At 39.4% G+C, this 26953-nt stretch overlaps 1 protein-coding gene across 4 annotated transcripts in view; it reads left to right on the top strand.

The window, feature by feature from the left end:
* nrp1a (neuropilin 1a) overlaps nt 1-26953 on the top strand; it is a 201049-nt gene that overhangs the window by 117563 nt on the left and 56533 nt on the right. For 3 of the 4 annotated variants that reach the window (XM_077508598.1, XM_077508595.1, XM_077508596.1), the window contains exons 4-5: nt 7857-8282; nt 9261-9435. In XM_077508598.1, coding sequence (XP_077364724.1) covers nt 8216-8282; nt 9261-9435 — 242 coding nt within the window. In that variant the 5' untranslated portion in view covers nt 7857-8215. Of the gene's footprint in view, nt 1-6685; nt 7095-7856; nt 8283-9260; nt 9436-26953 lie in introns of those variants that run through there. The other variant, XM_077508597.1, reaches the window with a different exon arrangement.

The following is a 26953-nucleotide window of genomic DNA, read 5'->3' as shown; positions in this document are numbered from 1 at the left end:
AGTTCATTCAAATGTATGTAAAATGTCAAAAAAAAAAGTCAGAAACTGAACCGTAACATGTCAAATCAGATCGTAAACCCACCAAGCTGAACCGAATCGAATCGTTCAACTTTGAAATATATCGGCCTACATATTGAATCATCTTTTATTCGCGATTTATATTTTTGAAGGGAATTGCCTCATTAACAGTCATAAGTTCATTCAAATGAATGCATGCCCGAATCTCTAGACGCGTACTCATGACATCACAACCGCGACTGCTGTAGCCATAGCAACCTATGTCAACAACAACAAAAAGTCATACCATCATACCCTCGGAAACTGAACCGTAACATCGAATCAGATCGTGAACCCAATCGAATCGTTCAACTTCGAAATGGAACCATACTTCAATTCTTTTGCACTCCACGTATCGAAAACAGAGAATACAAACGACAATTTGTCCAATAGAAACGCTTCCCTTTACATTAAGCAGATCTCTGTGGAGTAATATCCAACAGTCCGCATGAAGAAAAGATATTATTGATCCCCCTCGGGAGCAGGAATTTTGACGTCGTTCACCAAGGAGATTTTAGTGGGGTAATCTCTCATCATTTAAGTCAGATGGATTCAGCAGGAATCATATCAGCCTCCCAGACTGCGAGCTGAGGAGGCAATATCCCGGTGCAATTCTTCATTGACCTACATAGCGTTTCTGGCTGACAGTTCCCTCCTGGACCACACCTCCCTCCCCTTCATCACAATCATCTCCGGGGTTTCTCCCAGCGTGTGCGCGCGGTGATGAGTAGCACAACATTGATTATCTTCCATCTAAAAAAAAAAAAAAAAAAAATGAAGAAAATGCAGCGAACCAAATTAACCATCTTAAAAATAAAAAAGACAATAATTGGATGAAAAATTAAATTTCCCAAGCAAGGGCCCTACTTGCTTTCCAGAAATGTAATTAAACATCAGAAACAATCGCAAATTGGTGTCTCAAAAAGGATCGCTTGATTAGGTATCGAGGGTTCGCTAATTTCCATCAGCGATGTGAAATTGGGGTGCCGCACGAGCGGGTTTTGAATGTAGGCCGCGTGCCCGCGCGCACACACGGCGGCGTAATGGCGTCGCATGTTCAACTCGCACGCACACCCCGAGACTGACAGTCGGCTGCCTCATCATTAATTCAGGAGCAGTCTCTCGCACCCTCCTTCCACCCCTGAGAAGCTCTCAGTGCTTCCCGGCAACATTATGCATATTTATTCATACATCTTTCCTGCTTCGCTAAATGTCACTGTAAATGCGTCTACTACCAATGAGGCCAGTTCTTTGTTTTTGTTTCATTCGCTCCTCTTCTGCTTCTTGAATGAGCAGCCCACCCCTGCAAATGTTTCATGTTCTTGAACTATTACCATAATGGCTAAACTTGAGTTGCGCTTTATTCAGCCCTCTGCTAATTTCATTCGCGCTTGGGTTCACCTTGCCACGGCGGAGAACGGAGATCTTTGTAGCATTTACTCCAGAGCTTGATATCACTGAGGGATGTGCCGCCTCCTTCCATACAGCTGCTAAATAATCTGCAGTGTACAGATTTGTTAGCTTAGCGTGTAGCTTTTTTTCTTAGCTAGCCTTTTCAAAGTGTAGCATTTTCTTTGGCTAGCAATATCCACCATCTGCCATTCGAACTGTGACATTTAAGACCGTGTCATTGTCTTTAACCATGGTTGTCATGAGGGCAAACCAGAATACAGTAATGGTGGAAAAAGTCTTAAAATGTTCATGGGCTGCGTCTCTAATACATGCTGTAATTCCTTGGAATGATGCTACCATGCTCATAGCCAGCTTTGAGATCCCCGAGGCCTGGAACAGAATGTTTTTTTTTTTTCTTCCCCATCTCAGACAGATGTTTGTATTATTGTTACATTATTGTAACATCCAAAAAGTCTCACTAGTGTTTACATTTAGCGTACATCAATGAGCAGACAAGGTTGTTTGGTGTATGAACTTATGTTTAATGGATGGACTATTACATTTTAGGTAGATATATATATGTGTGTGTGAAAAGATGTAAATTTCATGTTGTGACAAAGCAAAACATCAACAATCTGGCTCTCTTCACCCTGAATTCAGAAAGCAATAGCTTAAGGAAGTGTTACTTTAATTTTAATCAACTTGGCATTGTAAATTTATTTATTTGTATTTTTTTTAAAAAAAAATTATTTATTTATTGAATTTTTTTATTATTATTATTATTATTATTATTATTAATTCAATCTGGTGTAATAACCTTATTTATTGATTGATTGAATTTTTTTGTTATTATTATTATTATTATTATTATTATTATTAATTAAATCTCTGGTGTAATAACCTTATTTATTGATTGAATGAATTATTTTTTATTTTATTATCTGTTCTCATTGCTGCTGGACATGTAAATTTCCCAGAGGGAGCCATCCCAAAGGGATCAATAAAGTCAAGTCTAAGTCTAAGTCTAAATAATACGTTGAGAACACTGACTCCCATCACTTAACTCAACTCTGTATTAAGAGCACTTTAAAACAATCACTATTGTTTTCTTAAGATGATATCCAGGAACAACAGATACAATGAAAACACAAGAGGCCCCAGAATTGAACCCTGTGGAACACCATACATGTAAATTCAATTGAGTCAGGTGTGTGTCTTGACGTCCTGAGACTGACTCACTGGTGGTTTGATCGAGCACAGGTTAAGAACTACTATTCAAAGGGCTTTTTTGAGCCAATCACAAGAAGGAGTCATGCCATGTCACCATGACAAAACTCGATTAAACTTTACATGTCCTTGTGTCTGGGTCATTTCAGCACATTAACTCATTAATACTGTTCCCATTCCAGAACCTCAAATGTCACTTTGTCTTCCAATATTCTCCATGGTAAAAAATCCTCAGCTGTACCTGAAAGTGCAAAGGCCTCTTTTAAACGCAGCGGCCTCCACAACTTCTGCATCAGTTGCTAACAAAGAACAGAATCAGTTAGAGAGAGTGAACACAGAACTTTTATGTAAGCGTACTGAATTTGTTAGCTTTGGGTCTGGGTAACGTAACCCTACCACTTAAGCCTATTTTATTTTATTTTGAAAGTATTCAGTGTATTTCCGTGCTGACACTGGTAGAGAATTGAGGTCTGCAGGGATGCGGAGAACTCTAATTTTCATGTCAGATGGTGTTAACATAGAATAAAAAAAAAAAAATGTCCGTTGATGTGGCAGAGGCCCAAATGCTTGTCGCTCAATACAATTGCATAAATACTACCATGGCAATTTTCATAAAATTTGCTGGAGAGGTCGAGCAAAGGCCAAGGTAGAACCAATGAAACTTTAGGACAGATTTGTATAAGTGGCCTTGGAGGAGGAAGAGTGCTCCAGCAGTACATTAATGTTTTCCTTCCATTCAAAACCTTTTTGTAACCTCTCATCCAAAATAACCCAAAAGTATTTAATTGCTAACAGGTTGTTGGGATAAGACTCAAAAAACAGATTTTTCAATCAGAAACCCAGGTTGGAATGTTCCCCCGATCGGCCAAATAGCTTGAACCTGAAGAGCTTACTTTGTAGGGAAAAAATGCTAATGAAATCAAATCCACCGCTTTCAGCGGCAATAAAAACGTCTGCTTTTTTACCAGAATAATTATTCAACCCGGCTCTACAAAAGATTATTGAGGCAATATAAGAAAGAGCAAATCCTTTAAATGGTTCTTTTATTGTTCCTCGACAATCAAACCCTCATTTCGGATGACACAGGCTGGCACCCTTGTGAAATGACTATACATATTGTCCCTGCATTATCCCGAGGACACCAAAGGCTAGTTTGCCTTTGATAGAAATGCCCGACGCCAATTTAACATTTGCATTATCAGTAAGAAAGAGAATTACTCGAGTTGGGATGGGATTGAAGCTCTTGCTCTCTCGGGGAAAAAAATATATAATACTCTTCAAGGATGGTCTTATCTTGCTCTATTATGCGACATAAACTTTTCAACAAGGGGACACGTTAATAAAGTGTGCTGTCAAGCTGCTAAATCACATTATTTCGGATTTCCAGTGGCATTTATTCCACCTTAACAAAAATAATAATGTTCCCTTTGACGGCTTCCATGAAGGTATTATGTAGCGATACTTTGCATTAATATTGAACACACTATTGTGAGACGCTGACAATATTTGAGAATTAATTTAAAAACTTTAATTGCAGTGGGTGCTTTTCATTACATGGTTTCTCTGTGCCCCGCCATGTCTTCTTTAACTCATTCACTCCCAGCCATTTTCACAGAAGCAATCCCGTTCGCTCCCGGCTGTTTTACTGGATTTTGACTGATTTTGCAAGGCCCACAGAATATTGTGTTCAATTGCTATAAAAGCATGGAACCTATCAAAAGAAAGATTAAAGTCTCTTCTTTCATCAGGAAAAAAAAGTATGTTTCTATCTGTTTCCGTTTTGCAGCAATTAGCATTAGAAGAGAGCTAAGTTTCATCAGTTTTCACAAATCTATTTAAAATTCTAAGTAATTTAGCTTTTTTTCTACATGGCCCTGGTTGATCTCCTTTGCACTGCTGCCACCTGCTGGCCGTTTGTGGAATAACTACCATTTCTGCAACCGTTCTTTGCAGTTGAGAGGCTACATCAAAGCCTTCTGTATGCTCTAGCATAAAAAAAAAACAAAACGTATAATTACGTCTTTGGGACACTTAGAACATAAAAAACGTATTTATACGTTATTGGGAGTAATTAATAGTTCTTACTTTGTGAATTGGAGTTGCATTTTAGTTAAGAAAAGTGCTATATAAATCAAATTTGATCTGATTGGCAGCTATTCACTTCCTGGTATTCAACAAAAAATTGTTCTATTATCGGCAATGGCTTGTATTACAACGGAAGACTCAATCAAGAGGCCTGTGAGTTGATATCGCAAACATTTCCACTTCAAAGAAAACACATGCATGAATTATTGCTGCTGAAACACGTTGCGCCATGTAGACGCTGATCAGAACGCATACAGGATGCGGCGCTTAAAGTCTGACAGCAACCTTTATTCCACTTAAATGCACTTGTCTGGAGAGCAGCTGTGCCGTCACTCTTTCAGGCTGAACAGCTCTGCTCGCCACCACCTAACGCCCCCTATAGGGCACCAAGGCTCATCACTGATCAGACCTGCAGCTGGAAACGCTCATTTGGGAGTCAGTGGAACTTGAGGCCAGATTTTTCAAACTAGATTTGACCTCCAGGCACAAGGACAATACATCAATCACCAAATGTTCCTTTTCTAACGCTTTCTAAATGACTTTGAAATTTCAAAATATTGCTTTATTGTGTTTGTTGTTTTCTCAATTTAAACATAGTAAAAGTGATCATTAAAATAGACGTAGTTGAATGTTTATACCAATGCATAACATTAATCCTCCTTCGGTTCAAATACAGTAACGTTGTAACTTTGACATTTATTATAATGTTTAAAATGAGACATGTGGTGGCAAAAATACACTCTATGTGAATTATATGTAAAAAAAAAAGTGGGTTGGGCAACTACTGATACCAGGTATTGGTATATGGATGATACGCGGCCTTATTGGCTGTTTTATGATCAGGAATTAGAAATGAGAAGAATGGAAAATTGCCATTAATTTAATGCAATTATAAGGGGAAAAAAATTGTATTTCTAGAAAAAAAAATCTGTTTTTGTTTTTTGTGGGGAGGGGAAATTTTATGTATGAAATGCCCATTAAGAATGCATGTGTTTATTTAAATGAATACTAAAGTGTGGTCTATGTATTTTATGAACAAATGGTAAAAGTATAATAGAAATGATGATTCATTTCATGCAGTGTTGAATGAAAATGCTATATTGAGATATATAATTCTTTTTTTTTTTAATTATCCGTCTTTTTTTTAATGTATCATAAGTACACTGGTGTCGGTACTTAGTATCGGTATCGACTTTTCAAGGGTTAAGTGCTCATACTGGTGTCGATCTGGAGGAAAAAAATTGGTCAAAAATTGGACCAACCTATAGGCCTACTTGCGTCAATTTGGCAATGTTTGTTTGTTTGTGGATAAAATCACATAATTTCTCTGTACAAGATGGCCTCAAAAATTGGTTCATAATAGAAAAACCCAAAGTTGGGTCAAGTTGACCCAAATAGCGGGTTTGACCAATTTTTAGACTTTTTTTTTTTTTTTTTTGGTACCATCTCTATTTATATTTTAAAAAAATCACATTTTTTAATTAAGAATTTAGGCTATACATAAATGTACTTAATTACAAACGTATTCTAAAAAATGTTTTTTTTTTTTTTTTTTTTCTTTCTGACTCTTGGTAGACCATCCCAATATCTCTTCGTCTTATCCAGCTGCAAAAAAAAGTCAATATAATGCCTATTACGACGACGTAAAAAATCAGTAAAAAGTCCTCAGAAAAATAAACAGGCCGACTCAAGTGAAGAATAATAAATATCCGAAATAAGTAGAGTATTAACGTAGTCTAATGACAAGAAATCGGCTTCAAACGTGCCCTGCAAACTCCTTCGAAGTCCGATAAACGCGCATCGTTCTCCAAGAGAAAAAACAGCTGTGCGAAAACTCGCGCACCGACGTGCGCGCGCACGCCGACGACCGCGCGCGCGCCCGCGTACTCATCGCTCGTAAAAAGGGGCGTGTGGGGCTGGCAGCCGCTCCAAATCTTCGGCGCTTTCCATCAGAGCGGCGGCGGCGGCGGCTGCAGCGGCGGCGCATGCACGTAGACGAGACGCGGACGGGGGAGAAACTTGCTGTGGATTTATCCGTCGCTTTTATCATATTTCAACACATCGTATGAAAATAGTGGAACACTTTTTTGGGGGGGGGTTCGAGACGAGCGAGCGAGGAACGAACAGCAGCCCGGGAAGCGCGCGTGAATGCCGGGAAGAGAGCGAGGAGTCTTCGGTCTTGACGTGGAAGGAAAATCGGCGAAATTGTTTTCTTTCGCCCGTTGGTTTATGAACTTATTTTTTGCTTTGTTTGAAAGACCACTTTTTTTATGTGAGACTTTCTGAGGCAGGCTCAGCTCGGAAGTGACTGAATTGCACTCTCCTGCAGACAGGTGACTATCACATTCATTTATTTTTTAATTATAACAATGCGGATATTTAGTGGTTTTGCGGGCACTTGAATAATAATTAACTGCTAACGTTCACTTTTTATCTTATTAATCAAACGGGCCTGAAAGCACAATATGATGTGGATTGCACACATTTATTGAAGGTAAATAAGCACAAGCCGTCTTTGTTCTTATTTGTGCAGCGTGACCCAAAAGCAGCATTGAGCACAATTCTGCTACTATCATTTATGCTTGAATTGGTTCCCCTCTGAATTTGAGTGCTTTTTTTTTTTTTGTGTGTCAGTGCTGTGGGGCAAGCTCGCATCTTGATAACAAGTGCGTGCAGAATGTGCAAGCAACAGAGAACAAAAAAAACGGCATTATTCAAGTTGCAACAAGCTTTTATTGGGGAAATTAACTAGCTTGAGCACACACAAGTTATGTTGGGTGTATATTGTTAAAGAGAGGAAAAGACGAAATCAATTTGAATATTCCTGAATCTTTCATTAATGTCTTTGCTCATTGTGAAAGAGAAGACAGTGTGGTAAAAGAGAGAAAGGAAAGCGAAAGAACGAGCAGCTGCGCTTTTACGCACAAAAACGTGCAACGCGTAAGCGGGCCAGCCTCAACCTGTATACGAGATGGTCGTTATTGAAGTTATGTAGTGTCCTCAACTTCGACTTGATGCTGTTCGATTTGTCAAAAGCGCACATGAGTTTCCAATGCATGCTCACACCTGCTTAAACGTGTCCCCCCCCCACACAGCTGATGATCGCTCCTCGCTGCAACCCATTTGACTAAAAAAAAAAAAGGACGCAAAAAAAAAAGAGGACTGGATCATTTCTTGACACACTTATCGGCTTATCGGCTCCGGTGGCGAGGATATGGCCAACTCCGGGCAAGGGAGAAAAGTGCAGGCAAGTTGATGCGAGAGGAAACAGAAGCTGAATGACAGGATGCCAGCGACCTGAAGCACAAACGAAGCAGCCTCACTACAAGTGACTAATTTTTTTATTATTTTTTTATTATTTAATAAAAAAATTTTGCAGCCAAGAGACTTTTGGATGAGTTCATCTGGGATTTTTTTTTGTTGCTAATTTTATTTTGGGTTTGACGAAACGAGGATGCATTGTGGATTAGTCTTTGTCCTGTTGATGGGATTCCTCTTGGTGGCCAAGGCTTTCAAAAACGGTAAGTAACATCTGATATCTCAGAAATAATCCCTTTATGTATACTCTGCATGGCAACTACTAATCCCAACTGTTTTTTTTTTAAAGATTAGCCCCCCTGTGATCCTTACTAATCCGCTGGCAAACTCTCAGTAAAAGTCACTAAAAAGATCGAAATGTAACACATTTCCTTCAAATGTTAAAACAGTCACAACAACAGTAACAGCCTCAGCGAAAATCAGTTTTAAAAAAAAGTATTTGTTATTATTTATTATTTTATTATTATTTATTTATTTATTATTATTTTATATTTATTTAAGTATTTTTATGAGTCACATAATTACAACATTCATGTTAGAACACTTAAACTATTTCTTTTAAGTTTCCAAATGTGCACTTTTGTTCAATTTACACGTAAAAAAAAAAAAAAAAAAAAAAACTTGTTTGTTGACATTAAAACCAAAACACGCTAAATAAGTAAATAAATATTTTTCAATATTGGAGCACCAAATTATTATAAATTAATTGGTTGATGAATAGCTTACTTAAAAAAATAAAAATAAAAAACTTTTGTTGACATTAAAACCAAAACACGCTAAATAAGTAAATATTTCTCAATATCGGAGCACCAAATTATTATAAATTAATTGGTTGATGAATAGCTTACTTAAAAAAATAAATAAATAAATAAAATAAAAAAAACTTGTTTGTTGACATTAAAACCAAAACAAGCGAAATAAGTAAATAAATATTTCTCAATATTGGAGCACCAAATTATTACAAAATAATTGGTTGATGATTAGCTTACTTAAATAAAAAAATAAAAATAAAAAATCGGCCCTGATCGTTCTGCTTAGGGTTGACTTTCTTTTAATCTGCATATTTGAAGATGTTGACTAAATATGATGAATCAATAGTATCGCCATACACAGATTCACTCCAGCTGTTTTTCTCTTTCCACCCGAGTTGACCTGCAGTTGTGAACTTCCCGTTTTTGCAGACAAATGCGGAGGCAACATCCGAATCTCAAACGCCAACTACCTCACCTCACCCGGCTACCCGCTGTCTTACACGTCCTCTCAGCGCTGCACGTGGGTGATCTCGGCCCCCGGCACCCACCAGCGGATCCTCATCAACTTCAATCCGCATTTTGACCTGGAGGATCGGGAGTGCAAGTATGTGCTAAGCGAAGTGGGAAAAGGGGGAAAAAAAATGTGTGGTGTAAATTGTACTTTTTGGACAAAGTGGACTAGATTTGACATGAGTCTCTTTGTTGAAGTGGCCCCCATTCGCCTCTCTAACCTTTTATATTGCACGTGAAACTGCGCCATCTAGTGTTCGATGCGACCTCGCGCTTTCACTTCAGGTCGAAAATGTCTGCGGTTGTAAAATGTGTTCACTTCCTGTCTTTGTGGCACGGAGGAGTCACATGGTTTTAGGCTAATAAAAGTCATGTATTGTTGTCGGAGTCAGGGCAGACAAATCATAACTAGAGGGAATTTTTGCAGCTCTGACTCATAGCAGTGACTTGGATTTTTTATTTTTTTTTCCCCTCTGAAGTTAGAAGTTCCAGTGATATGTTTGCAAAAATCGTCATGATAATCAATCGGTCAATCAATCAAAAAAAAAGGGAAGTCGTGGGGAGTCCCGTTCGCCAATCTGTGGTCAGATTGATAGGTTGAGCAGATGAAACCAGAGACGGACACTAATGTGATGAGTCGATGTCATTGTGGGTGCCTGGAGGTGAGCCTGAGCTGGCCAGACTGCCTTTGCTCCAATTGCCTGTCTGCGTGTGCATCGGAGCCTCTGCCCCGCTCTGTCTCAGCTGTTTGTTTACGCTGCAGGGCTCAAGAGAGTCCAGGATCCTGTTACTGTATCCCCACTCCACCCAAAAACCTGGACCCACTCTCCCTTTGTCCCTCCCTGAATGGCTCCTGTATCTGTTTGCAGTTCTCTCCGAGATTTGAGTCCCAATTTAACCAAGCTTTGATGAATGGTTGGTTGTATTTAAAGACTGGATGTTCTTCTTTTGGGTCAGGTTTCAGTACCAGAGGGACTATAAAACCGTCCAAGGAAGCGACAGGAGGAGTGGGGGGGGGGGGGGATGCCTGCAACAATGATCGTGCTAATCAAATTAGCCAGGAATGAATTTCCTGTGTCTCAACACAGTCTGTAAAAGCTCAAGGAAGCTCTTCAGGATGACAAGAGGGTGGGATTGTCAAAGTTGGCCTTTGTTGGATCATTCAGGATTTCGCTGGTCTTTTTCGCAAGAGGCGATGTGATTTATTGTTATTAACGACCCTACGGAGCTGCGCCTTACAAATATTGCCAGTAAAACCTCCGAAATCGAACGGTCTCACTATTTGGCATTTGCTGACATTTGGGGACAAAACTGTAGGATTTGCACTCAGAAGGTGTTTAAGAGAATACACAACTCGAAATTCCTTTTCCGTCTTTCTATTATAGGCAGTGTGCATGTAGATGGAAATTGCAAATATCAATGGCATCTGAGTCCCTGATTTTTTATTTGATTTTTTTCTTTTTTCTTTTTTATAAAGCCGATTAAGTATCAAAATAATGACATACACTGTATGCTGCCATATTGGACATTTTTGTCTCATCCACGTCATTATTATGATGTATTGCTTGTTCATTTTGCACTTGTTTGCTAGTTTATAATGCTATTTTTAAAAAAAAAAATGGTATATGGCGTTAAGTACCATCATTTAGAAGGCACTTCTAACCATCTCAGGTTTCATATTTTTCCTTCGAGAAAGGAGAAAAAAAAAAAAATTATTTTGTGTGCAAGTGGTCTATCATGTTGGCATATGTACAAAAAAATGTGACACATTCTCACCGCAGTCTTAAAATACTAAAATGAAACTCGCAATATTTTTTTGATTTCATTCACGCAAGTTTGCCTCTCGTAGTTACTATTAGGGATGTCACAATAAGGGCAATATCGTGATATCGCGATATTAAAACTGCCACAATATCGTCGTTGTCATGTTCACAATATTTAAAAGGAACACGTTTGTTAAAAAAATAAAAAAAGTCAGGTTGATTTCCATTTGTGCACTTCTAGCACCCTCTAGTGGCTAGTTTATTAGTGCAATATCATTTTCATTAGGGATGTTTTGGCCTTCTATGTTTAAAATCTATGCTAATTGTCAGATGAAGGGGAACCTAATTTGCTCGTGAAGCGATCAATGTGTGCTTGCATTAGCAAGTAAGTGCCTCGATATTGTTATTAGAGATTTTAGGTGGTTTATATGCATTGCTGTTATGTACAAGAGCACAATTTATTTTATTTTTTTTAATAAAAAAGTATGACCTCTCTATTTTAAATATCGCCAACGCCCCCACAATATCGTGATAATTATCGTATCGTGACCTTCATATCGTGATATCGTATCGTGATGTTTGGATATCGTTACATCCCTAGTTACTATGTCGAGAAAGAACATTACAACGCCTATATTTACAAACAAATGTAACTGATCACCAATATTAATGTGCACGTGGATATAAATACTGTCATCATAATCTGAATATATAACGAAACTCACCATGTTTTGGACTAGATGACGTAACATTACCGGTATGTGTATTGCAAGGAATTTTGAGTCACTTCAGTAAGCTACATGAGATTGCTTTAAAAAAAAAAAACTCACCTAATTTTTTTTATTTTGAAGTTGCCACTTTTAACAGTTTCACCCTGGAAGCGATTAATTCAATTCAATCGCTATTCATTATGAGAAAAATCAAATCCACATCCGAATGAATCCGAAGTCGGACAAGCATGTCGGATCATCTCCAAGGTTCCACTTGTAAACACAAACAAATATCATAATTTGACGCCTCATGTGAAAGATGCAGAGATTTGCACTGCAAAGCTGGAATGTCCTGACCTCAAAATGGTTCTATTTTTAACCAGATGCACTGATGTTTCATTTTTAATGGTTTTATAATGGAGCTGTTTCCATGGATCTTGAGTTCTACTACACGTTACTTTCCAGCTTGTGTGGCGTTCTCACTTTAGTATCAGCCACACGTTGGTGGTTTTCAAGTTTAGCCAGAAGCTCATATATGTTGCTCCTTTCACGGTATGACAATGTGTCACATGTGGGTGGGTTGTTTTGGACAGTAAAGTGTAGTTGGTTATGCTTTTTTTCATTCTCCATGTTGCAACTTCATTCACCAAAATCAGCCTTTACAAAATGGACACTGATGAGAGACAGAATGGTGTTCTTATCTGATTGACTGGCACAGTGGGTGGAGGCTGCAGAGACATGGGGGGGGGGGGGGCACAGTGCACGGTTCAGTGCACAGCCTTTGCAATCTAATTAGTGGGCAAATGGAACACACATGCGCCACATGTTCCCCAACATGGCTGTTATCAGCAAACCAAACAAGAAGCACTCAACGTGGTGCTGGTAGAAAAGAGAAGAAAAAAAAAAAAAAAGGGCTGGACGCATTGGTGGTGTTGTATGTGCGAGATACCCTCGTCGGGTTTGTTTGGGGAAGTGCACGGGCCTGTATCCTGAGAGGAGGAGGAGGAAAGCACTTCATCACAAAGATAAGGCGACTAAGTGAGCCTTGCGATTCTGAATGCGGAACGTGTTTACCTTTCACGCACTGTTGTGGACTTTCACAGAGCGGAGTTGAAGAGGGCCGACCCTGGCGGGTAACGAAGTTTGTGGCCTGTGTGTGGGACAAATATTTGAAGTCCATTTGCTCTGATAGAATCAGTTGAATAAGTATGTTTCATTGAACAAAAAAATGAAAGAAAAAGAAAGGAAATGTTTCTCATTAAAACGAGAAACTTTCTCATCCTAATGAGAAGCTTTCTTGTAATAAGCAAGTTTTCTCATTTGAATGAGAAAAGTTCTTGTTAGAATGAGAAACGAGTTTTCATGAGCTCGGTGGCTTATTTAGCAGACTACAAGACTTCAGAAAGAGAAACGAGAAACTTTTCTCGTAAGAATGAGAACGTTTTCACATCCTAATGAAAAACTTTTATGAGAATGAGAGTTTTCTCATCCAAATGAGAAACTTTCTCGTTAGAATGAGAAACTTTCTCGTTAGAATGAGAACGTTTTCACATCCAAATGAAAAACTTTTATGAGAATGAGAAACTTTCTCGTTAGAATGAGAAAGTTTTTCATTCTAACGAGAAAACTTTCTCATTCTAACGAGAGTTTTTCATTAGTATGGGAAAATTCCTTGCTTGAATGAGTAACACCTTTTTCTGCTAGCGTTAGCTTATGTAGCACTTCAGAAAGAGAAATGAGAACCTTTCGAGAACGTTTTCTCATCCTAATGAGAAAGTTTCTTGAAAATTTCTCGTTAGAATGATCGGATTTTCTCGTCTTAATTGCACTTTTTTTCTCCACTTATGTCACTTTAACGGCTTGTCTGTACTTGGCGATATAAATATTGTGCAGCCTATCTGGCTTTTTCAGCTGTACATCTGAGAAAAAAAAAATATTGTTCAAGCAGACTCTAAAGAGTGTTTGATCTAAAAATTAAAACAGAACACAGTTGTTTTTTTTAACCATTCTTTTTTCTTTTTTTTAAATGTGTAACCGAGGCGAAACCTTCAATCGTCCATCTGTAGCTGCAGGCTGTTCTCGCCATCTCACTCCCCCCCCCCCTGCTGACTCATGGAGGAGAAGGAGCTTTCAATTCATATGATCCTGGCAGTCCTTCATGAATCATTGATAACATCACATTTGCTGACCGTTCCGAAAAACATGTCTTGTAAAATCAATCCAAGTCAGGCAGTCAGTCAGTCTATGTTGTGTGGCACGTGTTTTATCAAGGTTGGGACTTGGAGTTTTCTGGATTCTATGGAGAAGAATTCCGAGAGAACTGTCGAGAAGGGGGCCGGACGAGATATATGGCGGCGCGCTACTAGGCAAGCCAAGTTATTTCAAGAATGCCTTCTCAAGCAGCCTTTTGTGTAGGTGAAAGCACGAAAGCATCCCGCCTCACCACGTTTCAAAATGTGCCGCAGCCCCCCTGCCTTCAGGTGACCGTAACTCAAAGCTTGGAAGGCGCTTCTTTCCTCTAATGAATTGTAGTCTTCCTTTGACTCTGGCTCCCTCCGCCTCCCTACCCGCTCACATCTCCTGCCGTGTTTGCTCCTGTGGAGCTGCTCGGCCTGCTGGGAAGGCAAACATTCTCTGCTGTGCGCCCTTCTCCAGCAGACAACCTTCCCCTTCCTGGTATTCCGAACCAGGTTTGGACTCCAAAGCTCAGGAAAGAGGAGGGGGCAGAGTATGACTGTACCCTGGATCTATTGTTAGATCTTCCTTTGACATTTGAAATCCGACTGACAAAGAGTGCCACCTGTTACTGGGAAGTGGGAGGAAAGGAGGGAAGGGTCTTTAGGGTGATCTCTCTCAATCCTATTTACCCCTCCACCTGAATACCACAGGAACTCCGTGATGAATAGAGGTGGACCTGCACAGCTGTAACTTTCCGTGAAAGTCCAAAAGCTCCTCCGCCCCTCCTCCAAACCCTCCTACCCCCACTGCAATCCCACCAGAGAGGGGCAGTGGACTGTGCGGTCATTTATCAACTGTTGTGATGGCGGTGGTGACTTAAAACAAACGTGTTCGGTTACTCCTGAAACTAAAGAGTATGTTGCAATTTTGCTACCGTACTTTTCCTACTTAGTATTTTTCTACAAGCAAAAACAAGTAGATCAGCTCATCGGAAAGCTCAGATAATGATCCTGATCATTTGAATCAGGTGTGTCAGAGAAGGGAAACGTCTAAAACAGGAATGTCTAAATCCGGTTCACAAGGGCTGCTATGCTACATGTTTTAGATGCTTCCTCCTCCAACACACCTGATTCAAATGATCTATTCCCTATCTATAGCTTTTTTTCTAGCTGGCCCTGGTTGATCTCCTTTGCTCTGCTGCCACCTGCTGGCTGCTTGTGTAATAACTACCATTTCTGCAACCGTTCTTTGCAGTTGAGCGGCTGCATCAAAGTCTTCTGTATGCTCTAGTATATATATATATATATATTTAAAAAAAACAAAAAAATAAAAAAAACGTATAAATACGTCTGGGACACTTAGAGCATTAAAAAAACGTATTTATACGTTATTGGGAGTAAATGAGAACTTTTTTCTATTAAAAAAAAAAAATCTATCTAGCCAAGAGAGAAATATGAGGGAAGAATAAATGAAACAATTGGCAATTCTGAGCAACCTTGGCGGAAGTTAGCGTTTATGTAACTGCCTTCTCTGAATTCAGTCGTCATCCTTTACTTCTCTTCAGAGAGAATGGCATCCACGCCGCGGGCGTCCAAAGTGGCGCTGCAATTGACAAAATCAAACGTGTTGGGTGGCAACGGTTCTCTTAATGACCGCCTTCCACAAAAGTGTCCCAAATTATGCACCTGGCATTTTGCACACCAATAGAGCAGTTGCAGTTGATGACAATGGAAATCAAATTGCATCTGAAATTGCACCCCGTCAGCAGACTGAGCAATCCACTTTGAACACTTCTCGTTTGCGCCTCACAACAATTATTGCAAACACGTTTTGTCAACATGGTAAAACTTCATCTTGATTCCCATTACTTGTTGCCAAAATCCACAAGTTAACAAGCGGGTGATCCACTGAAGGCAAATGAAAGCCACGATGCTTCTAAATGTTAAGTGCTCACCTTATCAATTAACCAGAGGCAAGAGAAAAGTCCGGCATACAGAAACATCATTGACCTTCACTCTCATGACTCTCTTTCTTCATCACTTTTAAACATAAAAGGTTACTCCCTGGCTAATGAGCAGGATTAAAGCAGGCTATCGCACACGTGCGATGTAAAAGCAGTGCGAGTGACCGTGGGTGTTGTTGTTTTTTTTTCTCTCTCCTTTTTTTTTTTTTTTTTTTTGTAATCTGCTGGTGAAGTGTTTCACCTTGGCTAAGACTTGGAAGGGCAACCTGATTGAAAAGCTTTCCGGCTGTGGCATCTGCCATCCTCCCCGCTGCTCTGTCGCCACTTTGATTCATGCACAACCGGACCACGAGCGGGAGGTGAGCCACTCTCGCTCGCAGCGGGAGGGAGATGCACTTCACAGCCGGAAGAATATAGGAAAAGGAGGGGAGCGAAAAGAAGGGGACAAGGGCCAGTGTTCATAAATAACCTGCTGGATTTCAAAGTCCGCCTCTTTGGTTGTTCCTCACGATGTCGGGTGTTGCGGCACATGTTTGCTCGGGATGGAATGTTGCTCAGATGTCAGCACGCCGTTGAAATATTTTTTCTTTCTCTTTCATCTTGCGGGACTTCTTTCCAACTTCTAACCGATCCAGGCCACCCTACTTGGAAGTCTCTTTCTGGAAAACAAAAACTGCTCTCTAAATTGCTTCGACATGTTTCTACGAAAAAAGAACTCTAACTAGAAAATCATGTTTAAATGTATTTTCTATTGAAATGAAGACGTTTGCCTTGACAGTCCAATGTGAAGTCTGCCGTTTGCTTGAAGTCAGCAGGGGTCCCCACAATCCTGAACAGGATAAGCAGTGAAGAAAAGAAGGATTAAGTTCAGAATCAAGTGAGTTTCAAGTTCATTCACAGATAGTGACTGTTTACATGCAGTCAATAACAGTTTCAAAACCTGAATATTAATTATATTCGGGTTTTGAAAGGTTATGTAAACGCGCAAAATCCCGAATACGCTCTCAGTCGCCCCAGGTTACTCTTTTTCTAACCCAAATACTTCTTCGTATAAATGCTATATCAGACAACGAAATGCTATTTGAAAGGAAAATTAGTCTACAGAACAGAAACTACAACTAACATGGCGGCCATCTTACGTTGACACTCACTAAGCGGGCCTAACCATCATCATACATTGATTTTCCCGTGATGTTTTCACATTATTTTCTGTTGCTATGGTGAAATATTTACACACATATATACATGGAACGGAGAGGAAACTGACTAATTTATTAGTACGGTGAGTAACATGAATATAATTTTTTGGCCATTTTGGTCTTTTGGCTATGGAAAGTTAAAAACAGAAATGACCTATTTGTGTAATGTTGCCCACTTTTCATGGTTTAGATACGGGCACATATACCGTATTTTTCGGATTATACGTCGCTCCGGATTATAAATCGCACCAGCCAAAAAATTAATAATTAAGAAGGAAAAAACATATGTCACATTTTTGGGGGAAATTTATTTGATAAAATCCAACACCAAAAACATACATACATGTCATCTTGAAAGGCAATTTAAAATAAAAATAAAATAGAGAACAACAGGCTGAATAAGCGTACGGTATAATAACGTTACATGACTGACATGCCTGGTGATGTCGGTAACGACGTAACATATTAAGAGTTTGTAGCGAGCAGTGACGGGAGTCGGAGGCGGAGCGTTGAAGCACGGAGCCAAAGGCTGGAATTTTATTGACATCAGCTTCTGAGGTCTTAACAGCAACTCCCCACTCAGCTAGAAGCTAACAGGCTAACTCCCCTTTTCCACAAAACAAAACCTTCCCACCCGGAACTCTCCTTTCGTCCGAACGTTCCGTGAGTAAATTATGTTCCCATCACTACAAGTTATTCATATAACTCTAGCATAAAGAACATGCTAACAAGTTTAAAAACTAGCAGTTTCACCCCAAATCACTTAATCCAATGAAATCTTCATCCTCGGTGTCACATTTAAACAACTCCCCCAACTCGGGAGCGAGCGAGACGATGCGCCGCTTCCTCTTCTACCGGCAATGTTGAAATTATCAACACAGGCCTAGAGCGCCCTCTTGCGGTTTAGTGTGAAAATAACATGTGAAATGATGTAATAATGTGTTAATAATGTCGCACCAGAGTATAAATCTCACCCCCGGCCAAACTATTAAAAAAACTACGACTTATAATCCGAAAAATACGGTACATCAGTAACTATGTCCACTCCACGTATATATGACTACTGTATATATTCTTTATATTCATATAGAAGACCATAATCTCCTATATGAATATAGTTAATATTCATGTGTGAATGGGTTATCCCTGAATGATTTAGAAACCGGAATTTTGACCTTAGCCATGTATAGACTGTCCACTGTCCAGGCTTGCCTAACTTGTTTTGCCCAGTATTTGCATCTTGTGATTTTGATTGACGCAGGGCTTGTGCTAAGTCTCCTGCTTGTTTTGCTGTGCTTAAACAGATTTACAAAGTGGTCTCAACAAGTACAGGATACTTTATTCAAAGAATTAACTAGATCCCATGAGGGCATTTGAGGGGAATATAGTTTGTTGGAAGTTAAGCCCGAGACCCCCCAGATCCCTCAGGGTCATTTTAGGTAACTGTGTTTCCACACAGCAGGCTTCAAATTGCTGGTGGTTGTCCACCACTCAAACAGTGGCGTGATTCGGCCACAGGACAAGCAGACAGTGATTGATGGGGCGCTTGCCTGCTGCGCTCTGATTGAGTTGGAGGCACTCACAATCTCTCGCTTTGTTTGCTCTTTGCTTGATCTCGCCTCACTTAAGTGGCTCTTTCTTTCTCAATGTCGCCACTGTTTTTTGTCACAGCTTTATGTCTTTTGTTGGACAGCAGGAATTGTTGGGGGGGGAAGGAGTGTCAATGCATCTGCATTGTCTCTATAGTCCCATCCATCCATGCAAACATTAAAAAATATAGGAAATTGCTAAACTACATTTCCCAGGAGACCTTTTTGTCAATTCAAAGGGACACGACACCCCTGGACAAGTGGATCGGCATACTGTCAAATATGTCTGATAGATGGTACATAAACACTAGGGATGTCACGATAAGGGCAATATCGTGATATTAAAACTGCCACAATATCGTCGTCGTCATGTTCACGATATTTAAAAGGAACACATTTGTTAAAAAAAAAAAAAGTCAGGATGATTTCCATTTGTGCAGTTCTAGCACCCTCTAGTGGCTAGTTTATTAGTGCAATTTAATTTTCATTAGGGATGTTTTGGCTTTCTATGTTTAAAATCTATGCGAATTGTCAGATGAAGTGGAACCTAATTTGCTTTTTTTTTAATATTGTGCGCAAGTAAAACACATTTAAAAACAATAAAACACATTTTAAAAAATAACTAAAACTAATACTGAAACTAAAACTAAGCATTTATTAAATAATTAAAACTAATAAAACTAACAGAACCACCCTGAAAACTGATTAAAACTAACTAAAATGAAAAATTCCAAAACTATAATAACCCTACTGCCATATTACAAATAAATTGGTTTATATACTGTATCATTTTTCTAAATATGAAAAAGCACCAATAAATGACTTGTACAATTTTTAGGACTAAACACGATTTCTCTTCATAACATGATGTGGCCCTTACGTCCTTCTGAGTTTCTGTATGTGGCCCTCAAATGAAAATGTTTGGACACCCCTGGTCTAGACGGTTTCTTCTCAGTCCGTGTATTTTTTCAAGGCTTCGCGTCATAAAGCACGTGCCGAACATGGGGAAGCACTCGCCAAAAGGTGGACGTCCGTCAATGGCGGGCCGACGTAACAACGGAAGTGTAAATCAGTGAAGCAGTTCAACTCCCTTCAATTGACTCCATAGAAATATGAATATTTGATGCTGTGTCAATATTGTCTGACAAGATGATGATACAATGCATTCTGTAGAAAAGATGGAAGTTTTTGTTTGATATTTTCTTTCTTCTGTACCTACGCCTTCACTGTTTCTCACCAGCTCACTCAAAAATTCGGTTTCCTTCTAACGGACCCAAACCCACCCACAAGGCGACTCTTTTCTCCTTCCTGCCCATTGTGACAGTCGAAAGCGATTTGAACAGCACCCAAGAGCTTTTACCTCGAGTTGACCTCAGTTTCAACTCGCCTCCTCCCCATCCTCGCCTCCTCTCTCGCATATCTCCGGCCCGCTTTGAATGTCGTGCGCTCATTACCGCCCGGCGTCGCTCGCTTGTACAAGCAGAAAGTCTCAGACGGATCATCGGATGCGCGTATCTGTTGGTTTGCCTGCGATTTCTTTTACAGTGTAGATTACTGGGTTCATTTAAGTTGAGGACTTTACCTCGTGTTTTCTGTTTCAAGCTAGCAACACCTCCACACTTGTTTGATTTGTATGATAATCTTGTGTCGTTCTTCATGCAAATACTCCAAAATGTGAGTCATACTAGTGTAAAAAATCTCACTGCTTTCAAATCACGTCGAGTTTTGGTGTTGTTTAGTCAAGGACATGATTCAATGACAGAACAAAGGCAGGAGGAACAAAACCTGTTCAATACAGGTTACACAGTAATCGCCTCACCGTGCCACTTGGCGCCCGTCTTTTGCCCTGTTAACTTTGCCCTTGACCTCTCGTCGCTGCCACAATGGCGGATCATCTGGGTCACGGCACCGAGAAATCTCTCTTTGCTCACCTCTGCCTGCTCCTCTCTCCTTTGCAATCAGAGATCCTTTCAAATGTCAAGGTGGGACAAATGGAAGCTATTCCCGCCCGTAATGGCCCACAGAAATGAGGGGACTCTCTCTCTCTCTCTCTCTCTCGCTCTCTCACAAATGCACATTAATATGCTTTTTCTTTTCCGTACATCCAAGTATACTTTCAAAGTTCGATTTAACCGTCCACCGAGGGAAGCAATTTATTTCCCAAACACGCTTTAAACTGCAAAGCATATTAAATGTGTATATTCTGCTTTGGCCTTTTCGCATAAAATTTTACTATACTAATAAATTTGTGACAATAGACAACAAAACTGGATGGATGCCATCATTTGTAATTATGAATAACGCACCCATGTTTTACAAAAAATAAAAATAAAAAGCGTTTTTCTTTCGCTGTACTTTTCTCTGTAGAATTTGGTCCGCCAACTTGCTGGTATGCTTTATTATCGGAGTGAATAATATGAATAAAGATTGTAAACATACCAATAAAGTACTTAAAAACTAAGCTCATTTCCCATACCATATGATTTTTATTTTTATTTTTTACAATACCGTATTTTCCGCACTATACGGCGCACCTAAAAGCCTTCAAATTTTTTCAAAAGCTGACCATGCGCCTTATAATCCAGTGCGTCTTATATATAGATCAATATTGAGCTTCAACAGGTCTCGCTGTCAAGACGCTATCGGTGACCCTGCACGGTCGGTGACCCGCATGCGCAGAAGATCCCGCCATCTTGGATTGCTAGCTAATACTAATACTTTACCTCAGAGAAAATAACAAAACAGCTGTTTATTCATTTTGGGAGTGAATGGAGTTGTCAGAAAGCTGATTTGTAATCTATTAAGAAAGTTTGACTGACCTATCTGACTGTTTTGTTGACTTTACCTTTAGCGCAGAACCATCTAATGGATACATAACATAACCCCAGCCTCTAGTGGTGCGCCTTATAGTGCAGAAAATACGGTACTTGTGATAGACCTTACAAAAACACATAGCAATGCATACATGTGCTTTAAGACCCTCTGCTGCAAAAGCAAGCTATCTCAACATACATTCACATTATAAACAAGCGCTGAATCGAGAGAAAAAAAAAAAAAAAAGTTGCCTCGAAGCAAACAACGAACTTCCTTCTAAATGAAGGATTATTCTGTATATTGTATACGGAGGGGGTAGATGCAATAATGGAGTTTAAATAGCCAGATTCATTAATGCGATTGTTGTTGTCTACAGATCACACGACAGTGTAATTTAGAAAACTAATAGATGGATGCTGGCTACTTCCATCAGTGGTAATGATAATTGCAGTTTACGAATACGCTTAGGCCACGAAACCAGAAACATTGGCAGCTAAAAACGCGTCCCAAGCGAGTGTGGCCGTGTTGAGGGTGTCAGAGCCAAAGAGGACCGCTTGATGGGTACAGCTGGGCTTTTGAGGGCAGAGAATTTTCCCCTTTCTTATCTTTCCAACCATCCCTGTGGCAAGAGAAGTAATCACGCCCTTTTCCCCTCACTGACGAGGAACCACGACCGAAAACACATCAGCTCTGATTGGCGGCTCTTTGAGCCTGCTGTGTTGCTTTTCCACATCCGAATACTTCAACATTGATTATGGTGCGGCCACATAAAAGTGTTTTCCCTTTAACTGGGCAAGGAATCACATATATACAACATGTAGTTTGTGTTAAAACAACAAAACTCGATACCAATAACAAGTACCACGAGTACTTTTGATGAAAAAAAAAAAAAAGGAAAAAAAAAAGACAAATAATTTTAAAAGAGTTATATATCCCAATATAGCATTTTTCCTTAAAATTGCATGCAATTCATGACTATTTCCATCCATCCATCCATTTTCTTGACCGCTTATTCCTCACAAGGGTCACAGGGGGTGCTGGAGCCTATCTCAGGTGGCTTTGGGCAGTAGGCGGGGGTACACCCTGGACACTCACAAGCACACCTCGGGACAATTCGGAGCGCCCAATTAACCTGCCATGCATGTCTTTGGATGTGGGAGGAGACCGGAGTACCCGGAGAAAACCCACGCAGGCACATGGAGAACAATCAAACTCCACCCAGAAAGGCCGGAGCCTGGACTCAAACCCGAGTCCTCAGAAGTGGGAGGCGGACGTGCTAATCACTCACCCACCGTGCCGCCCTGACTATTTCCTCTTCTTTTAAAATGTAATTCCTGATCATAAGTATTGATCCCTTTCAATAAGAATGGGTATTAGCCCAATACCAATACCTGGTATCGAAACTCACCCATCTGTACAGACAACAAAGAATAGCATAGAGCTTGTTTAAGTTCTATGCTATCTTTGTTATAGCCGATGTATGCAAAAAGTTGATATTTATATTGACAACAATGTACAGTAGAAGCAATGTGAGTCATTGAAAATAATGAAACACAAAATTTGGATTATTGTATTTTGGCTAAATATATAAGATCAGTGGCACGTTGTGTGAGTGGTTAGCACGTCCGCCTCCCAGTACTGAGGACTCTGGTTCGAGTCCAGGCTCCGGCCTTCCTGGGTGGAGTTTGCCTGTTCTCCCCGTGCCTGCGTGGGTCTTCTCCGGGTGCTCCTCCCACATTCCAAAGACATGCATGGCAAATTAATTGGGTGCTCCGAATTGGGATAGGCTCCAGCACCCCCTGCGACCCTTGTGAGGAATAAGCGGTCAAGAAAATGGATGGATGGATATATAAGATCAAAGTATACACATTGTTCATGATGTAAATGTTCCTTAGCTGCATTTTGATATGTCTCATATTTGGATCTCTTAAATCTACCTGATGCTGCGTGTATTTTGTCCCAGAGGACATTATATTCCAGCTCAAAGAAACAGAGTTAAGGTCGGTTTTCGAGTGAAGGGTAATGACTGTCATATGCGAAACAGATTTACATGGAGGGGAAAGTTGAGAAGAAAGACCATTTTCCTTGAGCCGGGATCAAAACATGGAAAAAAGCACCTCAGCCATCATCTTGTACAACCGTTAATGATGTTTTGACTGTGCCCCCAGTGACAGTTTGTAAGCATGTGGGGCCCAACTTTCCTGACAGCTGACAAAAGCTCATTTTTTAAGTCCTCTGGGGCCTCCCAGAGCTGCAAATCAGTTGCTGAGGCGATATGTTGCCCTGAGATGTTTGAACATGTTGTCGGTGACATGTTTTCATACAGCATCATTTAGAGGAGGACAGCTGCAGAAAGAGAAATGTCAGAGAACGCAGTTCCAAATTTTGTCACAAAAAAGCACATCAAGAACATTCATAACCAGCCTGTAGACCAGGGTGTCCAAACTACGGCCCAGGGGCCCATTTGCGGCCCGCCGTCCGTTTTTCAGTGGCCCGCGACATATGCTAAAAATGGCATTTGACTCAGTTCAAAACAAAAAATAAAAAAACAAAATGTTTGGAGATGGTCAAAGTAATACGGGAAGGTATAGAAAAACAGGTGTCATTAAAGCCTAACTAAAACTAATGAAAAAACTAAAACTAAAATTCCAAAAACAATATTGTTACCGAAATAAAATAACAACGAAAATGCTACTTAAAAAATGAAAACTAACTGAAACTATGTTTTATGTTTACAAAAGTAACTAAAACTAACTATAATTATAGCAAACATCCTTAGTTTTAGTCTTTGGGAATTAATTATTATTTTTACTATTATTAATTCAATCTCTGGTTGAACAACCTTATTTATTGATTGATTGAATTATTTTTTATTTTATTATCTGTTCTTATTGCTGCTGGAAATGTAAATTTCCCAGAGGGAGTCATCCCAAAGGGATCAATAAAGTCAAGTCAAGTCTAATGCATGAGCCTTTTGGGGATGATTTTAAATGTGATTTTTTTTTTTTAGTAGATTTATTTTTATATAAACCGGAATAATGACGTTTGAAAGTATGTCACACAGAAGTGACGTCATCTAGCAGCAGCCAATAGAAAAGCACCTTCAGATGCTCCCATGGTGTTTTTTAAATATTGTGCACAAATAATATACATTTAAAAAATAATAATAATAAAAAAAACTAATACTAATACTGAAACTAACAAACTAAACTAAAACTAAGCATTTTTTAACAGAACCACCCTGAAAACTAATAAAAATGAACTCAAATGAAAAATTCTAAAACTAATAACCCTACTGCCATATTACAAATAAATTGGTTTATATACTGTAGCATTTTTCCTAAGTATGCAAAAGCACAACTAAATTATTTGTACAATTTTTAGGACTAAACACAATTCCTCTTCATAACATTATGTGGCCCTTGCGTCCTTCTGATTTTCTATATGTGGCCCTCAAATGAAAAAGTTTGGACACCCCTGCTGTAAACAGCCTACAATGTATTTCCATAAGAAAAGTGTAGACAATATAAATGTTAGCGTGTCAGGTTGAAGGTTTGTTGCCTTTTTTTTTTTTTTAGCTTTGCGAGAAGCTACTAATGTTCTTGTCCGATGCTAGCCGATTGCTTTCCCTCTGTGCCTGGAGAAAGACGGCGGGCTAATACGTTTGAGTCGGTGAAGCGAAGGTTGTACAGAATTACTTTCGCCCCCTTTCCCCTCCAAACGCGCCCTCCCTTTTTCATTTTAATTTCCCCATTGGATTGACAAACCATTTTCACTATTAGCGCCGTGTGTGTCGCTCCAGAGCAGACGAGACAAATAAATAGGTGCGATGTTCACCTTAATTATATTGTCGCCGGGCATAAGAACAACATCCGCCGCAGCGGTATGACGCGACATGACACCACAAAAGGCCCAGAGGGGCAGAATCCAACTTGAACTTGACAGGTTCGGGCATTCATGACAAGCTAACTCTGAAACTGAGGGGCCTTTTGGGACTTAAAACCAAGCCTGTGTTTCCTTTCCGATTATAGATAGACTGATTCATGACCTCTGTCATTTGGAAAGACTCTCAAGTTTTGAGAGAAATCCTCACAGGTGTAATCGGCACTAGAATAGACAGGAGAGGCTTTTCAGAGGTGTTAAACTGCCCCACCAAGCAATTTTACCATAATGCCTTCCAGATGATAAGAGTCTAAATGGATTTGCATTAGCGCAGGCAGTGCGGAGTCACTGATGCAGAACTACTCGAGGTCTGGCTGACACTCCACTCATCAAGCCCTAATAAAGACTTTTTCTTATCCCTTTGTGGCAGTCCATACACATAGTCGAGCAAACACTACAAAAAAATTGTATTCTCTCTTTGCATTATTCTCATTGTGTCACTTTTCCCAGCACCATCTGAAAGTGATGATAAAACAAGATGTGGCAGATTAATTAATTTGGCTGGTCAAAAGAGAGACTTCACAAACAGGCTAAATAAAAACAGTGTTCATTCAAGTATGTGGCATGAAATCCTTATCACTTTTTTTTTTTTCCAGCTAAAAGACTTGGGGCGCTACTTGACGAACCACTAGGCTTCCCGTTCTGTCTCCATCTGTCAAACGATAATTTTTTTTAAAAATCAGATTAATCATATCTTAGAATTTTGATTAATCATGATTAATCACTGACTTAAAAAGGCTTTTTTTTTCAACATATTTTGCCCGCTAAATTTGAAGCGCACCTATTATGTGTTAATTTTTTCGACATTTAATGTTATGAGAACATCTTCAAAAATGTAAATTCACTACTGCACACGCTCATCCTGCTTTTTCTAATCAATTAATTATATGCATAATTTAAAATGGGAAAAAAATGACCTACGGCATATGTAAACATTTATTAAATGTTTTACTTTAATGCATGTACCTAGTTATGTTTCATCCACTGCGGCTAAAAAGGATCATCTGCCGTCAAAATTAATAGTGTGATTAATCTGTGGTAATACAATGATTAATACGATAATTTTTTGTGATTAATTAATTAGTTAACACTTTAACTTTGACGGCACTAATATATTAACTCATTGACTGCCATTGACGGAAAAAGACGTCAAATAATGCATTTTTGCTGGGCTGGCAGTGAATGTGTTAAACACAATGTGCCAATATATTTTGTGATTATATTGCAGCATCCTTTTTTCCTTTTTTCTTTTTTTAAGGCAAATTTTGCTTAAAAATCCGTCAATTTTGGTTACATCTCATCTGAACTCATTGACTGCCATTGACGGAAAAAGACGTCAAATAATGCATTTTTGCTGGGCTGGCAGTGAATGTGTTTATATATATATATATATATATATATATATATATATATATATATATATATATATATATATATCATTCGATTTTTATGCA

Source organism: Festucalex cinctus, chromosome 20 (genome assembly GCF_051991245.1).
Source record: "Festucalex cinctus isolate MCC-2025b chromosome 20, RoL_Fcin_1.0, whole genome shotgun sequence".
Classification (NCBI taxonomy): Eukaryota; Metazoa; Chordata; class Actinopteri; order Syngnathiformes; family Syngnathidae; genus Festucalex; species Festucalex cinctus.
This window is presented reverse-complemented; position numbering and strand designations above follow the sequence as displayed.